Below are 21386 nucleotides of genomic sequence, written 5' to 3' on the forward strand. Positions count from 1 at the left end.
ACAGTGGTCTGAATGGAGCTCCCAAGACATCAAGACAAAAGTAAAAATTCCTCATTTTAGCTTATTCTTCACAGATTCATTAATCTCAGTTCCCGATTATTAATCAATTTTTCCTTTAATAAACAAAAATACCAGTTTTGTTTCTTTGCTTGCTGCCATAATGCATTTTTCCTTTGGTAAACAAAAAGAAATATTAGCATCAAAGCTTTAACAATTGTTAAATTTGATTTTTATTATGTTACATGTAAATGATTTAATGCCCATGTCTACATTCTTAGCCATTAAATGATTGTTTCAGGTTCCTTATATTGTTATCTATTGCTTTAGTACTATTTCCTACCTTTGGATTTCAAAAAGGTACCCTCTAAGCCGTGTTATGTATAATGTGTTGTTTTCATCGCTTATTTAGCTTGGCCTTTTTTCTTTACTAACTGATTTGTTTTTGCTATATCTTGATGCATCTATCTTATATTGTTATGATTTTCCATTATATTAAAAGCCAACTTATTTCTTTCACCGATTCGTTTCACAACAATATGCAACGAAAAAAGAAAAAGCTTAATCATAATGATGAACATCCACTTGAAAATTATGTTTCTTCTCCACAATCAAGCCCACATGCTTTTTCTGATAGCCCATCGAGTTCTAAATCTACAAAAAATCGTGTGTCAAAAAGGCTTATGTGTACAAAACTTTCGGTATTCAAGGACTCTCATATTTCAACACCTTATGTCCAACAACCTCATAATTCTCAATCTTTTGGTTCAGGTGATAGTCACAGTAACAGAACCAATGGTATGTCTAAAAAAATTCGTCAGCCATTCTTCTTGATGGGGTTTCTCATGTGTATACATGATATGTTCGCCACCTGCTTAAGCATGAGTCAGATGTTATTAACTATGTTGTTTGTCATGTTTTCCAGGTCCATCTACTGCATATTTGGATTTGGGTGATTGTGACCAAATCTGCGAGCATTGCTATGCATGCTTCTGGTATGCTGAACGACAAAAAGGTCTTCCCGAAAATCAAAGACCTAAATATAGTCGTTGTTGCAAAGGCGGTCGAGTAATGTTGCCGCTACCAAGGCAGCCTCCATAGATAATTAAAGAACTCTTTAAAGATAAGCACTTTATGGAAAACATCCGTGCTTATAACATGATGTTCGCCATGACTTCGTTCGGGGCAAAAGTGGATGATTTAGTTAATAATGGGTTAGGGCCTTATGTATTCAAGGTAGAAGGGCAGATTTCTCATTGGATGGGATCTTTGTGTCCACCAACTGATGGTAATCCAAGGTTCTTGCAAATGTATATCTATGATACTAATAATGAAGTTTGCAACAGACTTCGTCATTTTAGTGGCTCTGAATGTGGCGATCTAAAACCATAAATTGTCAAGGCTTTGATTGACATTTTCGACAAAATCAATGATTTAGTCAAGCTATTCAGAACAACTAGAGATATATGTCTTCACGAACAACCTCAAGAGTTCATGGTCAGGTTATATAATAGTGGAAACCAAATGCGCTATAATGCTCCTACTCTGGGTGTGCTAGGCGGAATTGTTTATGACAACGGGCCTACATGTAAAAATGATTTTGACATAATAATCCGCATGAGAGATGGGCGGCCTCGAAGAATAAATAAGTTGCATCCTTTGTATATGGCGTTGCAGTTCCCGTTACTGTTTGTTTTTGGTGAGCATGGTTGGTCGATCGAGCTTAAGCAAGTAAATGATGGATGTATAGGTGATAAGCAACTGACGATGAATATGTTTTACAGCTTTCAACTACATGATCGGTTCAACATATATGCATTGTTACCTAGAGGAGGCAGGTTGTTCCAACAGTTTTTAGTTAATGCATATATATCTATTGAGCAAAATAGATTGGATTACATTGAATCAATGCAAGATGTTTTTAGGACCGAGTACCTTCAGGGCGTTCATGATGCGTTATTGAAAGGTGATTATGATGGCCATGAAGTCGGGAAAAGGACAATATTTCCCGCGTCTTTTACTGGCGGTCCTAGATATATGTACAAGCATTATTAGGATGCCCTTGCTATATGTAGAGTACATGGAAATCCTCAATATTTTATAACATACACTTGCAATGTTAAATGGCCAAAGATTTCAAGATATCTAGCACAATATCCTGGAATGAAGGCTAAGGACAGGGCTGATATTATTGCTAGAATATTCGAGATGAAGGTTAAGGATTTTATTCACTATTTGAAAAATGAAAAACCTTTCGGACAAGTTGTAGCAGGTAATGTCATTATTAACTGGCATATTGTTCATCCATTACAATATATTGTCTCAAAATATTATATCCTTAGCTTATGTTTTTTTTCTTATGCATGCAGAGCTGTATACTATAGAATTCCAAAAAAGAGGCCTGCCCCATTGCCATACTCTCCTGTGGGTGTCACCTCCATATAAAATTCATACCCCAGAACATCTTGATCAGTTTATTTCTGCTGAAATCCTTGATCCAGTCGTTGATCCTCAACTCTACAAGATTGTCACCGAGCTTATGATGCATGGACCATGCGGTCTTGCAAAGATGAAAGCACCATGCATGTTTGTTGGGGTCTGTTTAAAGAATTTTCCAAAAAATATGAAGATGTCACACGGTTTGATAAGGATGGGTATGTTCATTATAAGAGAAGAAATGATGGGTGCTTTGCAGTGAAATATGGAATCCACCTAGATAATGGATATGTTGTCCCATACAACAAAAATCTTTCTTTGGTTTTTCAGGCTCATATCAATGTTGAATATTGTGGTTGGAGTATGATGATTAAATACTTATTCAAATACATTTCCAAAGGAGCTGACCGTATTAGAGCCAAAATTACTAAATCTCTAGGTGAGCCTTCTGATAAAGTTGATAAAAAAAACGAGCAACATCAATGAGATACAAAACTTTGTAGATGCTAGATTCATTTGCCCTCATGAGGCAGCTTGGAGGATATTCAACTTTCACATCCATCATCGAAATCCTGCCGTGCAAGTGCTTTCAGTTCATTTGGAAAACATGCAAACAATTACGTTTAAGGACAAACAACCGTTACAAGATGTTGTTGATGATCCAATGATAAAGAAAACAACTCTTACACAATGGCTAAAAAACAATCAGATTGATGACAGCGGTCATCATCTTACTTATCTTGATTATCTATCAAAATATAAATGGATTGCTCGAGGGAAGGACTGGTGTCGTAGAAAGTCAAAGAAGACGCCTCCTATTGGAAGATTAATCTATATTCATCCAACATGTGGTGAGCTCTTTTATCTAAGGATGCTTCTCAGTCACCAGGTTGGATGTCAGACATTTAATGATATCAAGACAGTAGGCGATGTCATATTTCCAACCTATCGTGTTGCATGTGAACAATTGGGGCTGCTTGGTGATGACAAAGAATGGACATATGCATTCGATGACGCTTCTAGCTGGGAAACTGCTGAAGAACTCAGATCCTTGTTTGCTCACATGCTTATATTTTGTGATGTTGCAGATCCTCTTGCTCTATGGACAAAACAATGGCGGCGAATGAGTGATGATATAGTCCAAAGAGCAGCTGCAGATTCACATGTTGTGAACTTACATGTTAATGAAGTTGACTTGCAACAGTATGTCGTATATGAGTTAGAGATCTTGCTAAATTCTAATAACAGTTATTCCTCGCTTTGTGATTATGGTTTGCCTATGCCTCCACCACACTTGCTTGCAGAATTAAAAAATAAATTGCTCATGGAAGAGAGAAATTATGATAGAGTTTCTATGAGCCAAAAAAAGGAAGTTATGGTGTCTGCGCTTAATTCCAAGCAACATATTATTTATGAGACTATTATGAAAGCTTCTTTGAAAAACCATCAACTGCTTATGTTTGTTTATGGACATGGTGGTACCGGTAAAACATTCCTTTAGACCACAATCATTTCTGCGCTCAGGTCTGGCGGGAAAATTGTTTTAGCAGTTGCATCTTCTGGTATTGCATCTCTTTTGCTGCCCTCGGGAAGAACAACACATTCTTGATTCAAGATTCCATTGGACCTTACAAATAACTCCATCTGTAGCATAAGTAAAAACACACAGCTTGCCCGTTTGCTTAGTGAAACTGCACTGATTATTTGGGACGCGGCACCAATGATAGATCGAAGATGCTTTGAGGCATTAGATAAGACACTTAAAGATATACTTAATGAGCCAACGCAGTCTTTTGGTGGAAAATCAGTGCTGCTGGGTGGGGATTTCAGACAAACTTTACCTGTAAAACCTAAAGGGAGCAAGAGAGACATCATAGAGTCATCTATAGTTGAATCGTCAGTATGGAGCCATTTCAAAGTATGTAAATTATCAAAAAATATGAGGCTTCTTCAACCTAATCTAAGTACCAAAGAAAAAGAAGAAATTGCTGCTTTTTCATCATGGTTGTTGCAGATAGGAGATGGACGTGTTGGTGTAGATGATGAAGATGATCCTACTGACACCAAATGGGTAGAGATACCAGAAAAATATCTCATACCAGATCATGAAGATGCTCTTAAGGATTTAGTTCGCTTTATATATGACGAAGACATTTTTCATAATCCAATAGCAACCATGTTCTGTGACAAAGCCATTGTTTACCCTAAAAACGAAACTGCAGATGAAATTAACAACCTCATATTGTGTAATCTGCCAGGGAAACCTATTATTTATCTAAGTTTCGACTCAATTATTCCACATACAAATGATAGAGGGGATACAAAGGTTCTTTATCCGTCTGAATATTTGAACCTGCTTAACTTCAGTGGTTTCCCTACTCACCGTCTTCAACTAAAAGTTGGTATTCCAATCATGTTACTCCGCAACATGAATCAGATGGAAGGGCTCTGCAATGGAACTAGGATGATTATCACACAGCTTCTACCAAGACTTATTCAGGCAGAAGTCATCACTGGAGTTCAGATAGGCCACAAAGTTTATATACCTCGAATCACTTTGAATCATACTGATAAAGAATTACCATTCGTTTTCAAAAGAAAGCAATTCCCAGTTAGAGTTTGTTATGCCATGACGATAAACAAGAGCCAAGGCCAGTCTTTAAACAAGATAGGAATTTATCTTCCTCATCCAATTTTCAGTCACGAGCAATTGTACGTTGCACTATCTAGGGCTACATCAGCAGCTGGTCTCAAAATACTGATTAAAAGACAAGAGGACCAGCCATCTAATTGTACAAAAAATATTGTCTTCTCAAATTTTTTAGCAAAATTAGAATCTGCACAGGTTGGTAGTTAAACACTTTTGTGATTTATTGCTTAAAATGTAAAAACTTAATGAAAAAATTTACGTAATGACCGTTGTTTGGTACTTAGTATTAGAGTTACTTCACTCAAAAATAACATGTAACCGAAATTTTCATTTTTTGGGAAAAAATTTCCTTATTTGAAGTCCTTCCTATTTTAGGCTGTAGATATGGAGCTTCTTCTTCATTGACTTAAAAAAAATCACCTTCCGCAGCAATAGCACCGATGATGTTGGTAATATTGATGTTTGAAGGTAGAGGTGGAAGGAATCAAACAGTTGCAAGGTAATTATGTTACATGATTTTGTATAATATAAGTAATAGAGAAAAAATGTAACTAAAATATCTTAATGAGTTATGTTTTGAAATTATATAAGTAAAAGGAAAATAAATGGACAGATTTATAAACCCCTCTTATTGCTTTTTTGGTTTTTTTAGTGTTAATGATGTTGCACTCTTCCACAGGTTTATATAACCAAGAGAACTTTTTTTTTCTTGGCAGTTTTTGCTTTTTTGGTGTTCTACTTTTAATGTACTACAAGAACACAAGTCAGAATTATCAAAAACAGGTAACCGATTTGTGTCATTTACTTTTTTGCCTTTTGAGTCTTTTTTGGTTTTGGTCCAAAAAATGGTCGTTTTTCCTTTTTACTGTTCGATTTAATTCACCTCATTGACGTGGATCGCACCTGCACACATGGGCTCTTTGGTCTTTTCCTTCTTTATAATAAAAAAATACCTGTGTAAGGCACATGAAAGGGGTAAATAGACCAAAAAATATTATGAAACAGTTAAATAGGGACCAAAAAAGGAAAAAAAATGGTTTCTTCTATAAATCATGTTTTTTAAAGTTGTTATGATAATAGAGCAGGGGTCTATGTTTTCTTCTGTTCTGATAAAAGATTTATCAGGCTATGAAGACTTTAGGCTTGATAACTATACAAAAAATAAAAGAAATCTTAATCACATTTTTTTTCTATCTTCAATTTTAAACCTTATTACAAAAAATTAATAACTAAATGATAAAGCTTATAACTTAAATTAGATAACAGAAAATTTAAAAATATAAATTAGATGAAAAAACAACTAAATTACGTTCAAGCCTTATCCCTAAAATCAAAAATTCAATTTATTATCCCTAAAATCAAAAATTCAATTTATAAAAAAAAGGTTTTCGCATATAGCATCAGGCCCAGTACAATGCCCAAGCTTCCCTCACTGTTTCCTCTTTCCCTAATGCAACCTTCCAGGTACGATAGAACCAGTCAGCCTTACCCCTCTTTTCCTCACGCAATCTTCTAGGTACGGTTCGCTTCGATCTCATTCAGAGATTTCGTGATTTTTCCACCAGCCACTCCTTATTACCAGATAAAACACTTCATGCGATTTCACTTTTTCCACATATCGGCTTCCTGTCTTCCAGGTTAGTTCTCTTCGTTAATTAATTTTGTTGAATCTATCTTTCCAATATATTCATGCCTAATTATCATATCAATATATTAGTCTACAAGTTTTTTTTAATTTTTTTTAGGGTCTAAGTCTCTGAATTATTAATTCTAATGTGATAATGAAATATATATCCACAACTACATAAACATTGTCTTTTTATACGTATAGGTACTTATAAAGAAAACTTTTAAAAGCTTAAACCGATTTTTTAATGCTTATTTTTGGAACTGCAAGAAATTTTAAACCAACTTTTAAACATTATCCAGGTAACATGATTTTACAGTCCAAAGTTTAAAAGTATGTTGTCAATTGTTGCTTATTTTTTAAAATTTAGTTTAAAATTTCTTGCATTTTTCTGCATTTATATTTTAACTGAATTATACAAATAATCTGAAACAAAGTTACATAAATAGTTCATGTGTAGTAGTAAAGTTACAGAAAGGTTCCATCTAATAGTGAACTTTTAGTCATTAATTATTCAACATCATTTGTGTATAAAAGAGTACCTGTAATAATAAACTTACAGAAAGGATCCCTGTAATAGAAAAAATTCCAATCTTTTATGGGGAAAAAATTAATTGTTGATTTTTCATTTTAATTTGAACTTCACAGATTCTACAAAAATGGATACAAGTATGGTAGCAAACTTAAACCCTGGTGATGGAGACAAGTCAATAGAAATAAAAGTCATTTGGAAATTGTTATCATATGGGAAAAAAGTTGAATGTTGCTACATATTCCTTGATAAAAGTGTGAGTGCATTCACCATAATATTACATGAAATTGTCAATTATAATCAATTCTATGTTAGATACTTATACATATACATATAAAACCATTCATTTTTGGCAGGGAGATGCAATAGAAGCATGTGGTTTCCTGGGAGATAAAGGCTACTTTGATTCGATAATCAGGATGGATGGTTGTTACTCTGTAAGCAACTACATGTGTGACAATGCAAATACTTTCTTTGTTACTGTTCCACACAAAACCAAAATCAAGCTAGGCAGGGCAGCAAAATTTGAAGAAATACGTGATGATGGATTTCCTGTGTACTACTTCAATTTTCTTGCATATGGTCAATTAGGTGCAAGGCTTGATAACCATAAGACACTCACATGTATGTAATACTTACATATATATATATATATATATATATATATATATATATATATATATATATATATATACATATATATATATATATATATATATATATATATATATATATTAAAATCACAAAATTGTTATATTTGTGTTAAGATTATATCGGAAGAGTTGAAAATGTGTATGAAGTAGTCAGAACTCAAGGAAATGCAATTTTGAAACTCAAACTAGAAAATTTGAGGTATTTTCTATCTCATATATCTAACAAAGACCACAACATATCATATTTAATATCTGAAATATGTATGTTTAGTGGAACAATGATTGAGACAACTTTCTTGGATGAGGCGGCTAACTTATTTGATAAAGAAGCTATCGAAACATTGCCTTCTCCTGTTATTGTTGCTATTACTTCAATGAAAGTCACACACTGTCTAGGTACATTTTTCTCATTTTATTGTATTGAAGCATTTTGCTTTCAAAGTACAATGCTTAATAATGAAAGACACTTATTTAAAAAGAAATAGAGAAATAAAGTTTAAAGTATTATGCTATATTAGAAAATCAGATTAAAGTACATTCCTATTTCTTGCATTAAGCAACATTTATAGAAACTGCCCCAACCTTATTATTTTTGCTTATTTTTCTTTTATTTTGTAATTAACAACATTGTTATGTTGGTTTCTTTAATAGGAAATTTGCAACCGACCGCAACTCCAGCCTCATATATTTACATCAACCCCACTATTCCCAAGGCTATTGTAATGGATGCTGAGTAAGTTCTTTATTCATATTTATATAACTTTGTGACATATCTTATAGTTCATTTTCTCTTTTAGGTTTGTCGAACGACATAATCAAAACCCTATACTCAAGATACAATACCAAAAAGTAAAGATGTAGAAGTCGAAAAGTAAAGAAACAGGTTTCCATTGGTAGACTTGCTATCTCAAAACCCAAATCGTTATGCAGTAAGCCATCAAACCTTCTCTTATCTTAAAATATATATACAAATTTTATAGTTTTAAATTTAATATATATAATATTACAGGGAGCTCAGTTCACTTGCAAAGCATCTCTGGTTAGCATAGATGCAAGCAAGGGTTGGTTTTATAAAGCATGTCATGAATGTCGTAAAAAACTTCAAAAAAGAGGAAACACACTTGCATGCGAAGATCATGATCAAGTTGCTAAACCAAACAATTTGTAAGTACTATGTTTTTTATGTCAACTACTTGAGTATAATCATCTTAACATACATATGTCTAATAATCGTGTCAACAGGTTTTTTATCACAGCATACATCGCAGATGAGACCGCTCAAGCAAAGATAGTATTTTTTGATGCTGCAACTAGAATGTTGTTCCAAACAGATTGCAACACACTCATTGATCATCATGGATACACTGATCCGTACACATTGCCTGCACCGCTCATCATTCTCATAGGCCAGCCAAAAATAATTCAATTCCGATTCGCAAGATTCTGTAGGCCGGGTGCTAAAGACTTTGTAGCAGATGCTGTTTTTGAAGATATAGTTTCTCCAGAAAAAGAAAGTCACACAGAAACAGACATTATCAACCAACCAACTGCCTCAGCATCATAAAAAAAAACACCCACTACATCAACTGATCCTCCATCTACTGCTTCTGTTACTCCAACAAAAGCCTTTCAAGAGTGTGACAACCCGAAATTTCCATTCTGTACAAACCATATCCATCCAATAGAAGTAGAACAGTTACAGTGAAATTCCAGACTTTGGGTATAAGTTTGAGTATTTCAGAAATTGCACTTAAGGAGATATCAGGAGAGTGGATGCACTAGGGTTTTATGCAACACTGTTATTCCAAAACTCTATGATATTAGAGTTCATTCCGAGAATAAAATATTTTCTGCCAAAAATCCCAGGACTATATATAGAAATTTGAACCATATTCATTCATTAGTTACATTTCCAACTAGAGAAAAGCCGAATTCTCTCTCACGGATCTTCGGGTTTTCATCCCAAATCATGAGTACTTCCATCTAGTTGTATTATATAGCTTAAATTGTGCTTAATAACATCAAAATCGGATCAAAACCCCAAGATTTGAGAGTTTACCGCCCAAGAACACTTGGAGAGTAAACTCTTCTTTAAGGGCCAAAGTGTGCCCAATGTCCCTCCAAAACCTTGGAAATGAACCTTGAGACTACCCATAGCTTGTTTAGACATCCAAAACATTAAGAATCACGGGTTGAAAGTGAGTTCACGGCCAAGGATGTTCTTGGGTCGTGAACTCCATTTTTAGGTGCCAAAACACCCTAAAAGCCTTCCTTAAGCCAAGAGACTAGTTTAGACATGTACCCTAATGAGTTTAGGACTAGCAAACACCCTTAGAACACCAAGAGTAAGGTGTTCATGGCCCAAGAAGTTCTAGGTCCGTGAACTCCATACAATAGTGCCAAATGGTGCTATAAACTCTTCTAAAGCCTTGTATAATAGCCTAGTTTAGTTCCTAGTTAATTTAGGGACTTGAAAACACTAAAAACATCCTCCCAAGGAGATTACGGCCGTAATCTCCAAGGGATATGGTCCTAGGGCTGTAAACTCCTAAAAGGAGCTATATTATGCCCTAAACTCTTCCAAGGACCAAGCCATTAAGTAGAAATGCTTCTTAGGACCTTATAGAGCATCAAACATCAAATGGACACATAAGTATGAGCTCACGGCTGTAAACTCATGAGTTTACAACCGTAAACTCATTTAGTAGTGTCTTTAGTGTCGTGAACTCCCCTATGGAGTTTTCCTTGAGCCCTACACACAAAATATTTCCCTACAAACACTTAGATGAAATCCTAGAGGCTAATAACACTTGATAAAGGTGTTTAGCATGTCCTAGGGTGTCTTGACTTGTTTATTAGTTGTTTATAGACTAATTTGTTACATATATGTGATATTATATGTTAACTAGGATCATAGAGTGTGTTCAAGACTTCACTTGACACCTAGCCATCCTACCTCTTCAGTTCATTCGTATCACCCACAACAGGTGAGTTCATACCTCTTAATCAATGTTTTAATTGTTTTTAAATGTTTTATGAGGGGATACAAGTAGAATCATGCTAGTTATTATATCAATCACATGTGATTAATAAACAACATTCAAATGATTTGCTACTCATTAGCCGTTTTACCAAACAGTTTCCTTCAAATGTTTTTCATAAACGTTTTATATGTTTAAAACTCCTTATTAAACTATTCATTTTACTCTGTATGTTACATTTCAAACTTATTTACAATTGTGTTTTAAACAAATGTTTCTTTATACTAAACTGTTTTATCAAACCCATGCCTTCAAACCGTTTTATAGATTGACATCAAGTCGATCTTTTCTTAGATAATAATTATGTTCACAGGTTTTACAAAACTTGCTTTATGCTTTTATATTATAAATTGCATGCCTATATATGTATAGTTATATGAGGAATGTTTAAAAGACTTAGGAAGGCTATCCACCCTATTTCCTTTTCCTCGATTTGGATGTGGTCTGGTGGGATATCGGGTACCCGTCTGAAGGTCATTAAAAATATAGTTATATATATATATATATATATATATATATATATATATATATATATATATATATATATATATATATATATATATATCATGTGTACATATATAGTCATAAAGGTCCTTCCAGTTCAGCCAATGCCCTTGGGTAGCAAGGGTATACATCCATGTTCATACATACCAATTACATTACCAGTAAGCTACCATATGGGTAGTTTAGGAAGATATTAGAACCATTACTAGAACGCGATATCATACAATGAGTCAGTTCATTCATGAGTCAATACTTGCTAGATAGAGAAAGAACACACATTACAGCTAGCACACGCAGAACATTACAGTACATTACTTTACATTTACATTGATACGTTTACATAAAGATCCTGTTATAAGCATGCCTATATATGTATAGTTATATAAGCAATGTTTAAAGGACTTTGGAAGGCTATCCACCCTATTTCCTTTTCGCGCTTGAGATGTGGTCTGGTGGGATATCGGGTACCCGTCCGAAGGTCGTTTAAACATTAGTTATATATCATGTATACATATATGGACATAATAGTTCCTTTCAGTCAGTTCAGTACCTTTGGGTAGCAAAGGCATACACTCATATACTTTTACATGATTACGCTTACATAAGTACATATACATGAATACGTTAACAAAATTGTGATCCACTGTATCGAAGCATGTCTTCAATGTCATGGCCCGAGTTGTAGCCAGAGTCTCTTGGAGGGAGAGCGTGAGTTTGCGTATAGATCTATACTGGATTGACTATCCTACACCTTGCTGCTAGCTACAGCCGGACCTGCAGGTCTGCGGGTGCCAAACGTCATACCTTTTTACGACCTACATTTGTCGTTGTTACCTAGTCGATAGTATGGTATAATTAATCACATGATACCTTAATATAAATCTGGTTTAAGGTAGTTAGTACAACAGTAGTTCCTATAATACAACACTACAATACTACATTAATTTCCCTTTACATATATTTAGTGATCATTTCACTTAAACATTAAATGTACAAACTATATTTTGTTAATGATAGTTACACTTGGGAAAATTACACACTTTTACAATAAACGAACATTTAGAACAGTTAAGTCTTGGTAGAAGACTACCTTTAGAACAGTTAGGTCTTGGTAGAAGACACCCTTATATAATAGTAGGAATCATAGGGATTTATAGGGTTTTTCAAACGTTTACAGTTGTTTTACAAACATTTTATACTTACAGTTCATATAAATTTTCAATACTTACAGTTCATATACAAACAATTTCTTACATACAAATTAAGACACTAAAATACTTATGATCTCACCAGCTTTAAAGCTGATACTCGCTTTCAAAATACTTGTATCCTCAGGTCATCAATAGACAGGTACCGATGCAAGGTTTAGAGAAGATGGAGCTCGTTCAAGACTCATCTTTCATTTTGATTATACTTTAGTGTTTATCATAATTTTTCAGAACACTTGTATTAAAATTATATTATTAATGCAATGGATGATGTTGTTGCTTGTTTACTACTTTTCATTGTTGTGATACTGTACATGACGTCCTCCGCCCCAGAACGTTTCCGCCGTTCTTGGTTTTGGGGTGTGACAAAGAGCGTCTCACAACATCACCCATCACACCCGCTTCTGCTGAAACTAAACATCACCAAATGAAATCTGTCCAGAAACAACTTTTCCAAACATCATCTGAAGGTACATAAATCTTACTAATCGTTTCTTCTAGAATCTATTTTAGGAATATATATATCATTTTTTTATTATTTGGAAAATAATATTGAAGGTTTTTGCAGATTCACTTGACCAAACAGATGGTAAGTCGGTTAAGAAGCAAAAAAATGTGTTGATGTAGCAAACGTGAACAACAAAACCTGTGTTGGTTCACGAGGAAAAGACAAGTAGTTGTGCTCCATGTCATGCAGTTTAGTAAGGTATATATGTAATATCATGGATTGTCTATCAATTATTTAGTATTTCCTATATTCAATATTTATTTATGCTTTTTGAACAATGTCACAGGAAATATGATTAACTTTTGAGGCTCTGGCATATTTTCTACAAAAACTTTGGAGAGCTGGCGTGCTATGTAAAAACGTTTGGGACAGTTGTCACTGCGATATTTTGTTACATCATGGGTTGCTACTACCGTGTATTTTGTTCAAACCTTTTGAAGAACTGCTACTTTTGCCCCTTTTGAAGAACTGCTACTGTTGTCATTACTTAAAATATGTTGAATATCAATGTCCCTTCTAAATATGTCTACAACTATGTAAAGTTGTTTATTCAGCTTTTATTTATATTATAAGTGTTATATCTTTTTGCTTAACCATTTAACAAATTTAACATACCAAAATACATAATTCATACACTTTTCATCAAAAAATTTAAATAAATTTTATTAAACAGTGTGAAACTTAAACTTCATTGCTTAAAGTACCGCCGCAACGCGCGGCCATAAAACCTCGTTTCATTCATAAATCAATAAATTCATTCATCGACTGAAAGAAAATTTGTCATTGCTATTTTTTATCACTACAATTGACAGTAAAAAATAAATCAAAAGTTACTACAATAGTGATTTTTTAATTGCAATCGGAAGTCCTCGAGTACGTAATGTGTTTTCTAAATCAACATTTGTTTTATTTAAGAAATATTATTTTTGAATTAAGTAAAATGTTTTTAATAATTCAAAAAGCCTATGGGTTACGGGGCGGGATTGGATATTCGTTGATTCGGTGGATAAGGGTATGAATTTGATTATTCAAAACCCTGCGGGTTACGGAGCGGGTTTGGATCAGATTTTGAAATTTTTTAATAGGGTTTGGATCAAGGTTGATTCGCTCCAAACCCGCCCCATTGCCAGGTCTAGCGGTAATAATACTTTTAAAAAGTCTGAAAAGTATTTCCCTTGTAGTTAAAACCATGTTTGATAAAGAGATAAATTATAAGTCCATACTTGAAATGTTTGACCAAGCGAAAAATAATAAATAATTCCCTACTTAAAATGTTTGATAAAGAGATAAATCATAAGTAAATCCGTACCTAAGATGATTAATAAAATGATAAATCATAAGTAACTCCATACTTAAAATGTATGATAAAGAGATAAATTATAAGTAAATTCATACTTAAAATGTTTGATAAAGAGAGAAATCATAAGTAAATTTATACTTAAAATGTTTGATAAATAGAGAAACTGAATCTATGGTTTCTAGATAAATGATCCAGTTAATGTTTATAATGAGTCCTATAACCGAGCTATGTGACTAGATATAACCCCCTTACGCCGCTTCATTGGACGCCGTGGATAAATGACAAAAGATAATTATCACTCGCTTCGATTGATCCGTAAAGGTTGTAGCTAGCAACCGCAGGTGGGGGTGTCAACCCATATAGATCTATACATATGTATCTCGCTCTAAGGATTAACGGTTATAGAGGTATGGGTATACTAAGTGTTTAACTTAGGTAATGAATAGTGCCTCACAATAAAAGCCCCTAACTAATGTAGTCGAATAATACCTGCGCTATTCGGGGCGTAATGATCGAAAGTGAATAACCCTAACTTATACATGGATAAGTCACTAGGCGAAATGTTGTACGATGAATAAAGTTTTACTATAAAAGTCAAGTAAGTTTTGATATATCCGTAATATATATATATATATATATATATATATATATATATATATATATATATATATATTACTTGCTAAAAAAGTAGTAAGTTTCTCTAGTGTATGAATAGATTCCAAGATATATGTGTTAATACTTATACATACATACATATATATATATATATATATATATATATATATATATATATATATATATATATATATATATATATATATATATATATATATATATATATATATATAATTACATGCATGATATAGGTTTGAGAGACAATACAGATAAACATTTGTGACACATGCATTATCACATGAAATCATAATAATCTTATAAAATTTATGACATGCTATTCGTCACATAAAATCATAATATTATATGGTAAAACGATAAGTATTGTTGTCTAGTTGTAACATGTTTAAAATCATTATAACATGTGTATGTCATGATAAAGCTAGTTTGTGATATAATATTTTGATAAAATATTAATAATCATTGGGTATAAGTTTTTTTGCATGTGTATTTCATAATCTATAAATGTGTTTCATAAGTATTCACCCCCAAAATAATAAAAACACTAAAAAGGGGGCCGTAAGCACTCACCCTTGAAGCGTGAATGTAGTTTAGACTTGTTGATGTGACCGTGTCTATTTCTAGGAAGCATCTTCGAGAAAAATATGATTTACACTTTCTTGAGCCAAAACACACCACCGGGTTTGTTTAGTAATGATTTAAACCAAAAGGGGGTTGTTTGGTAATTTAACTAACCAAAAAGTGAGTGATTTGGTTAATATAGACAAATGGAGGGGATGTTGTGTTAAAATTAAATCAAGGTTTTGAGGAGGGGACTGATTTTATTAATAAATACCAAAGGAGGGCTTGTTTTGAATAAATAGAATCAATGTTTGGGGATTGGAAGTGATTTCGTAATGTTTTATCTAAGAAGGGTTGATTTTGATTAATTTAAATCGAAGTTTGAGTTCCCCTTGACTTTTGGACTCATCAAAATAGAAACAAGAATGTAAAAAGAAACGATGTTGTAGTGGTGGATCGGAGAAACATCGTCGGTGCTTAGCTTGGCCAGAGAAGGGAAAAGATCGAAGGCAGAGAAAGAAACATGAGGGTAGCGATCTCTAGTGGGCCTTCATCTTCGATTGGTTCGTCTTCTTCGTCGGATCAGGAAGGGAAAAAATTGAAGCGATCAAAAGAGGTGGCATGGTTGTTATTTGTTGGAAGTTAATCCAAAGTTGCAGCTAAGACTTGGTCATTTTATCTTTCCTGTTTTCTTGGATCTATTTGAATGTGTTTTCAGTATTTTTAGGAGTCAAAATAAGTAGTGGTTAGTTGCTACAAAGTGGTAGATAATGGTCCTAGCTTTATGGTGTTTTTTAGTATTTTATTTGCTCTTGTATTCTGTTTTTTCAAGTCAAGAAATACAGCAAAAAATTTGGCCCAAAGTATCCTTGCAGCTGATCCCTGTTGTACTTTATTCCAATTTTTCTTCTTCACAAAAATCACAGCACATGGTTTGCTTTCACGTGGTATCAGAGCTAACCAGGTTGCTCTCCAGTTTGAATCTGGTATATGACAAAATACATGCCTCGTAATACCCCTATGGATGGAAAGAAGCAAGATGGTCAAATTAATCTTCATTACCCGATGTTAGCCAAGAACAACTATACCGCATGGGCCATAAAAATGAAGGTCTTCATGCAATCCCAATGAGTTTGGGACGAGATAGAGGCCTTAGATCCAAAAGCGGCTTTGGGGGAGAGGAAGGATGAGATGGCAACGACTGCCATTTATCAAGGTATCTCGGAAGAGATGTTGTTATCATTGACGGAAAAGCAATCGGAAAAGGAGACATGGGAGACATTGAGAACTATGTACTTGGGTGCTGACCGTGTGAAGAATGCTAAGATTCATACATTGAAGGAAAAATTCAAGTGTCTAATGATGAAGGAGACAGAGTGTATTGATGATTTTGCAATGAAGTTTAACAACATTTTAAACAACATTAGAGCCTTCGGAGAAACAATAAAAGAGTCATATGTGGTTAAGAAATTCCTAAGAGCAATCCCTGTGAAGTTCTTACACATAGCTTCTACTATTGAGCAATTTGGTGATCTCGACACGATGTTGGTCGAAGAGGTTGTAGGAAGACTTAAAGCTCATGAGTAGTGTGTTCGCGGGCAAGTTAATAACGTCTCTACCCAACTACTCCTGACTCAAGAGGAATGGAAATCAAGAAGTAAGAAAATGGAAGAAGGAGAGTCGTCTTCGGGTGGTAAATCCTACCATCAACAACAAAATAGGAACTTTAACAGAGGACGAGGTAGGGGCCGATGAAGAACAAGTAGCGGAAGAGGTGGCCGACATAACGGTTCACATCAGCAAAATCGTGAACATAACAGTTCACATCAACAGAATTGTGAACAAGGATGAGGTGCTGGTGGGAGTCGTGACCGTAGCACACTTAGATGCTACAACTGTGATGATATTGGGCATTTCGCATCAGAGTGTCCTAAGCCTCGGTGTGAGAGAAAGATATAGGAAGCACTTTTGGCACATATTCATGAAGATGAACCCTCTCTTATCATTGCAACTTTCATGGAAGAGGTTTCTGATGTAGTTTTGCTACATGAAAAGTATGTGAACCCAAAGCTCCGACCACAAGAAGATAAATATGTCAAATCTAATTTGTGGTGCTTGGATAATGGCGCTAGCAATCACATGACGGGTCAAAGATAAAAGTTTAGAGATCTGGATACAAGCATCAAGGGTCGAGTGACGTTTGGTGATGATTCTGTGGTTCGTATCGAGGGCAAGCGTTCAATTATATTCCAATGTAAAAATGGCGAACAAAGGTTGTTGCGAGATGTGTATTTCATACCAAACTTATGCAATAACATCATAAGTTTGGGTCAACTTGTAGAAGGCGACAATAAGGTTTTGATGGATGGGGAAATATTTTGGGTATTTAATAGGCATTGGAAGCTTCTAATAAAGACATGTCAATCCCCGAACAAGTTATACAAAGTGACTCTAGAAGAATGTGAGCCTGTGTGTTTAATGGCCAAGATGGATGAGGCTGCATGGTTATGGCATGCTCGTCTTGGTCACATGAATTTTGGAGCTCTCGAGTCAATGGCAATAAAGAATATGGTGCATGGCCTTCCTATGATACATCACCCAACTCAACTATGCGAAGGGGCTTGGCAAAAAAACAAACAAGAAATCCTGATAATGTGTGATGCGAGCGACTTTGCTTTAGGAACCGTGCTTGGCCAAAGGGTTGATAAGCACTTTCGACCCATATATTATGCAAGCAAGACATTAAATCCCACCCAAGAAAATTACACCACAACCAAAAAGGAATTATTAGATGTGGTGTATGCTTTTGATAAATTTCGCCTTTATCTTATTTTATCAAAAACTATTGTTTTCACTGACCACTCTGCTATTAAGTACTTGTTTGCCAAGCAGGATGCAAAACCGAGATTGATCCGATGGGTACTCTTACTACAATAATTTTACATCGAGATCAAGGATAAAAAGGGAATGGAGAATGTAGCTATTGACCACCTTTCTAGGTTACAAAACCCAGAAAGGGAGGAGTTAGATAATATGGGAATTGAAGATAGCTTCCCAGAAGAATACTTGATGTTGGTCATGGATGAAGAACCATGGTACGCATACATTGCAAATTATTTGGCTAGCGGCTACCTTCGAAAAGTCCTTACTCATCAACAAAAGAAGAAGCTCTTTTCAGAAATTAAATATTATTTTGGGATGATCCATATCTTTTTAGGAGTTGTGCAGATGGAATCATCAGAAGATGCGTGTTTGGCAAGGAAAGTTGGGACATCTTGGAGCATTGTCATAATGGACCAGCAGGAGGACATCATGGGGTGCAATACACTGCTAAAAAAGTATTTGATGTGGGGTTCTATTGGTCTACTATCTTTCGAGATGTTGCTACCTACATAAGGGAATGTGATGCTTGCTAGAGAACGGGTAATATATCGGCAAGGAATGAAATGCCCCAAATAAATATTCAAGTCTGCAAAATCTTTGATGTGTGGGGTGTAGATTTCATGGGGTCATTTCCTTCATCCAAAGGCAACAAATACATACTAGTGGCGGTGGATTATGTGTCAAAATGGGCAGAAGCACAAACATTACCAACCAATGATGCAAGGGTTATGGTCAAATTTTTAAAGAAGATATTCTTAAGATTTGGAGTACATAAGGTGATAATTAGTAATAGGGGAACCCATTTTGCTAATGATCAACTAGCAAGAATGTTGCAAAAATATGGGGTACGCCATAGATTTTCAACACCCTACCATCCACAATCAAATGGGCAAGCTGAAATTACAAATAGGGAACTTAAACGAATATTAGAGAAATCGGTGGGGAATAATAGAAAAGATTGGACGGATAAATTGGATGATGCGCTTTGGGCATTTAGGACCGCATTCAAGACACCCATTGGAACCACACCCTATAGGCTATTATATGGTAAGAATTGTCATTTACTCATGGAACTTGAACACAAAGCTTATTGGGCTTTGAAGACATGTAATTTTGAGCCAAATGAGATGCGTACACATCGATTTTTGCAAATGAATGCGTTGGAAGAATCGAGGAATGAGTCTTATACTAACTCATTGATTTATAAGGACAAGACCAAAAAATGGCATGATGCAAGGTTGAAGGGTAATAAGGAGTTTGAGGAAGGGCAAAAAGTTCTATTGTATAATTCATGACTAAAGCTCTTTCCGGTAAAATTACGCACTCGGTGGACCGGGCCTTTTACGATAAAACATGTCTATCCTTATGGAGTAGTTGAGCTATGGGGCAAAGACGGGTCAAGCTTTAAATTGAATGGGCATAAGGTGAAGAGATAAGAAGAAGGAATGCCGAGAGACGAAAGACTTGAGGAACAACTAGATTTGGAGGAAGTCGTTGCAACGTAGAGTGGGAAGGAGTCCAGCTAACGACTCCTAAAAAAGAAGCGTTTTCGGGAGGCAACCCGATATCTAGAGTTTGCTTTCTTTTTAATTGTTTTAATTGTTTTATTTTGAACTTATGGTTGCTTTTATCTTTTCAATTTCAGGCTTAGGATTGCATGTGAGGGTATCGAGTCAAGGGAGAAAACAAAGTTTTGAGTCGAGTATTTATTTACAGAAGAAATGAGGGAAAGTATTGGTTTATATTATCCTCATACATAAGAAGTTTATCTGGGCAGAACATAAGTTTTTTTTCACACAACGGTCTACTCGCCGAGTGCATCTTATGGACTCGACGAGTCCATGTGGAATTTTGCGACTTTTCTGCCAGTCACGCTACAACTCGGCGAGTTAGCATATCTACTCGACGAGTCACTCGTTAATTCTATTGTCAAGTTTAGAATTTGACCACACTTGATACAGGCATTAGTTTCTTTTCTTTGGAGATCACTTTCCGAGCATTTTCGAGAGTTTTTTCATGCAAATTTGGAGTTGTACCGCACGAGACAAATGACACCCAAGGCATGGATGTGCTGTTCTCATACCAAAGTCAGCTGAAGATGGAGCTTAAAAAGAAGAAGATCAACCTCGCAACTACTATCCCAGGGGAGTTTGTTCCAATTCTCTCTTTAATTTTATGTTCTTTAATTGTTTTAGCATGCAATTGGGACATTGCATAAATTAAGTGTGGGGTAGGGGGTTAGTTACATTTAGTCAAAATTTAGAAAATTTTAGTTAATTTTGAAAATTTTGCATAAAAATTGCTAGGGCTACTTTAGAAATTTTGGTAAAAGCAATTAGGAATCATGCTAGTATTATGTTTGATGATTTTATGAAGAACCCAAATGTTTAGTTGAGCCTATATACGTTATAATGCATTTGTGGCCCCTTCATTCAAGTGAAATCATGGGACAAAAACACAACCTCGCTTAGTTTGAGGGATGCAATATGTTTAGCATCGTGTACTTGACATGTATCCAGGAAAACTAATATCTTTAACCAATAAAGGTTGAAGTTGAGCGCCATTGCTTAATCATGTAGGTATCGAGTGAAAAAAAAGAAAGTGAGATACATGAAAAGAAAAAAAGAGAGAGAATTATCGAAAAGTTGTAAGAATTTTGGAGCAGTCAAAGTATGAAGATCAAAAGATCAAAATTCTAAAGAAATTCAAAAGTTGAAGATACCAAAAATCAAAAAAAAAAAGTGGTTAATTCAAAGAAGTAAAGATCAAATTATCAAAGAAGTGAAGAATTCCGAAGAGCTCCATAGTGGTATCGAAAAAAAGGTTGTAATTTTCTAGATTATGTATGCTTGG

The 21386-nt window shown here is 34.7% G+C and overlaps 4 protein-coding genes across 4 annotated transcripts; all 4 read left to right on the forward strand.

Moving 5' to 3' along the window:
- The first annotated feature begins 219 nt into the window (after window positions 1–219).
- On the forward strand, window positions 220–5776 carry LOC145093094 (uncharacterized). The gene is made up of 3 exons (XM_079031140.1): window positions 220–2269; window positions 2367–5278; window positions 5459–5776. The coding sequence occupies exons 2-3, from the start codon at window positions 4154–4156 to the stop codon at window positions 5486–5488; spliced, it is 1155 nt and encodes a 384-aa protein (XP_078887266.1). The 5' UTR covers window positions 220–2269; window positions 2367–4153; the 3' UTR covers window positions 5489–5776.
- LOC145095657 (uncharacterized) lies at window positions 2161–3934 on the forward strand. The gene is made up of 4 exons (XM_079033498.1): window positions 2161–2269; window positions 2367–2593; window positions 2764–2872; window positions 2937–3934. The coding sequence occupies exons 1-4, from the start codon at window positions 2161–2163 to the stop codon at window positions 3932–3934; spliced, it is 1443 nt and encodes a 480-aa protein (XP_078889624.1).
- Window positions 5777–6538: 762 nt separating the features above from the next.
- On the forward strand, window positions 6539–9855 carry LOC145094641 (uncharacterized). The gene is made up of 7 exons (XM_079032756.1): window positions 6539–6720; window positions 7359–7498; window positions 7599–7866; window positions 8010–8291; window positions 8547–8824; window positions 8905–9059; window positions 9138–9855. Exons 1-5 carry the CDS (start codon window positions 6678–6680, stop codon window positions 8630–8632), a joined length of 819 nt encoding a protein of 272 aa, XP_078888882.1. The 5' UTR covers window positions 6539–6677; the 3' UTR covers window positions 8633–8824; window positions 8905–9059; window positions 9138–9855.
- Window positions 9856–16841: 6986 nt separating this feature from the next.
- Window positions 16842–17237, forward strand: LOC145095658 (uncharacterized). The gene has a single exon (XM_079033499.1). It carries the CDS (start codon window positions 16842–16844, stop codon window positions 17235–17237), a length of 396 nt encoding a protein of 131 aa, XP_078889625.1.
- Window positions 17238–21386: the final 4149 nt, after the last annotated feature.

Source organism: Lactuca serriola, chromosome 3 (assembly GCF_051521515.1).
Source record: "Lactuca serriola cultivar US96UC23 chromosome 3, Lser_US96UC23_V15, whole genome shotgun sequence".
Lineage (NCBI taxonomy): Eukaryota > Viridiplantae > Streptophyta > Magnoliopsida > Asterales > Asteraceae > Lactuca > Lactuca serriola.

Coding starts and splice junctions, on each gene's coding strand:
- LOC145095657 (XM_079033498.1), top strand. CDS start 2,161: ATGAAGGCTAAGGACAGGGCTGATATTATTGCTAGAATATTCGAGATG. Junction 2,594..2,763: donor CACCATGCATGTTTGTTGGG/GTCTGTTTAAAG, acceptor TTGGTTTTTCAG/GCTCATATCAATGTTGAATA. Junction 2,873..2,936: donor CAAAATTACTAAATCTCTAG/GTGAGCCTTCTG, acceptor AAAACTTTGTAG/ATGCTAGATTCATTTGCCCT.
- LOC145094641 (XM_079032756.1), top strand. CDS start 6,678: ATGCGATTTCACTTTTTCCACATATCGGCTTCCTGTCTTCCAG. Junction 6,721..7,358: donor ATCGGCTTCCTGTCTTCCAG/GTTAGTTCTCTT, acceptor TGAACTTCACAG/ATTCTACAAAAATGGATACA. Junction 7,499..7,598: donor ACATATTCCTTGATAAAAGT/GTGAGTGCATTC, acceptor CATTTTTGGCAG/GGAGATGCAATAGAAGCATG.
- LOC145093094 (XM_079031140.1), top strand. CDS start 4,154: ATGATAGATCGAAGATGCTTTGAGGCATTAGATAAGACACTTAAAGAT. Junction 5,279..5,458: donor CAAAATTAGAATCTGCACAG/GTTGGTAGTTAA, acceptor TTCCTATTTTAG/GCTGTAGATATGGAGCTTCT.
- LOC145095658 (XM_079033499.1), top strand. CDS start 16,842: ATGGCAACGACTGCCATTTATCAAGGTATCTCGGAAGAGATGTTGTTA.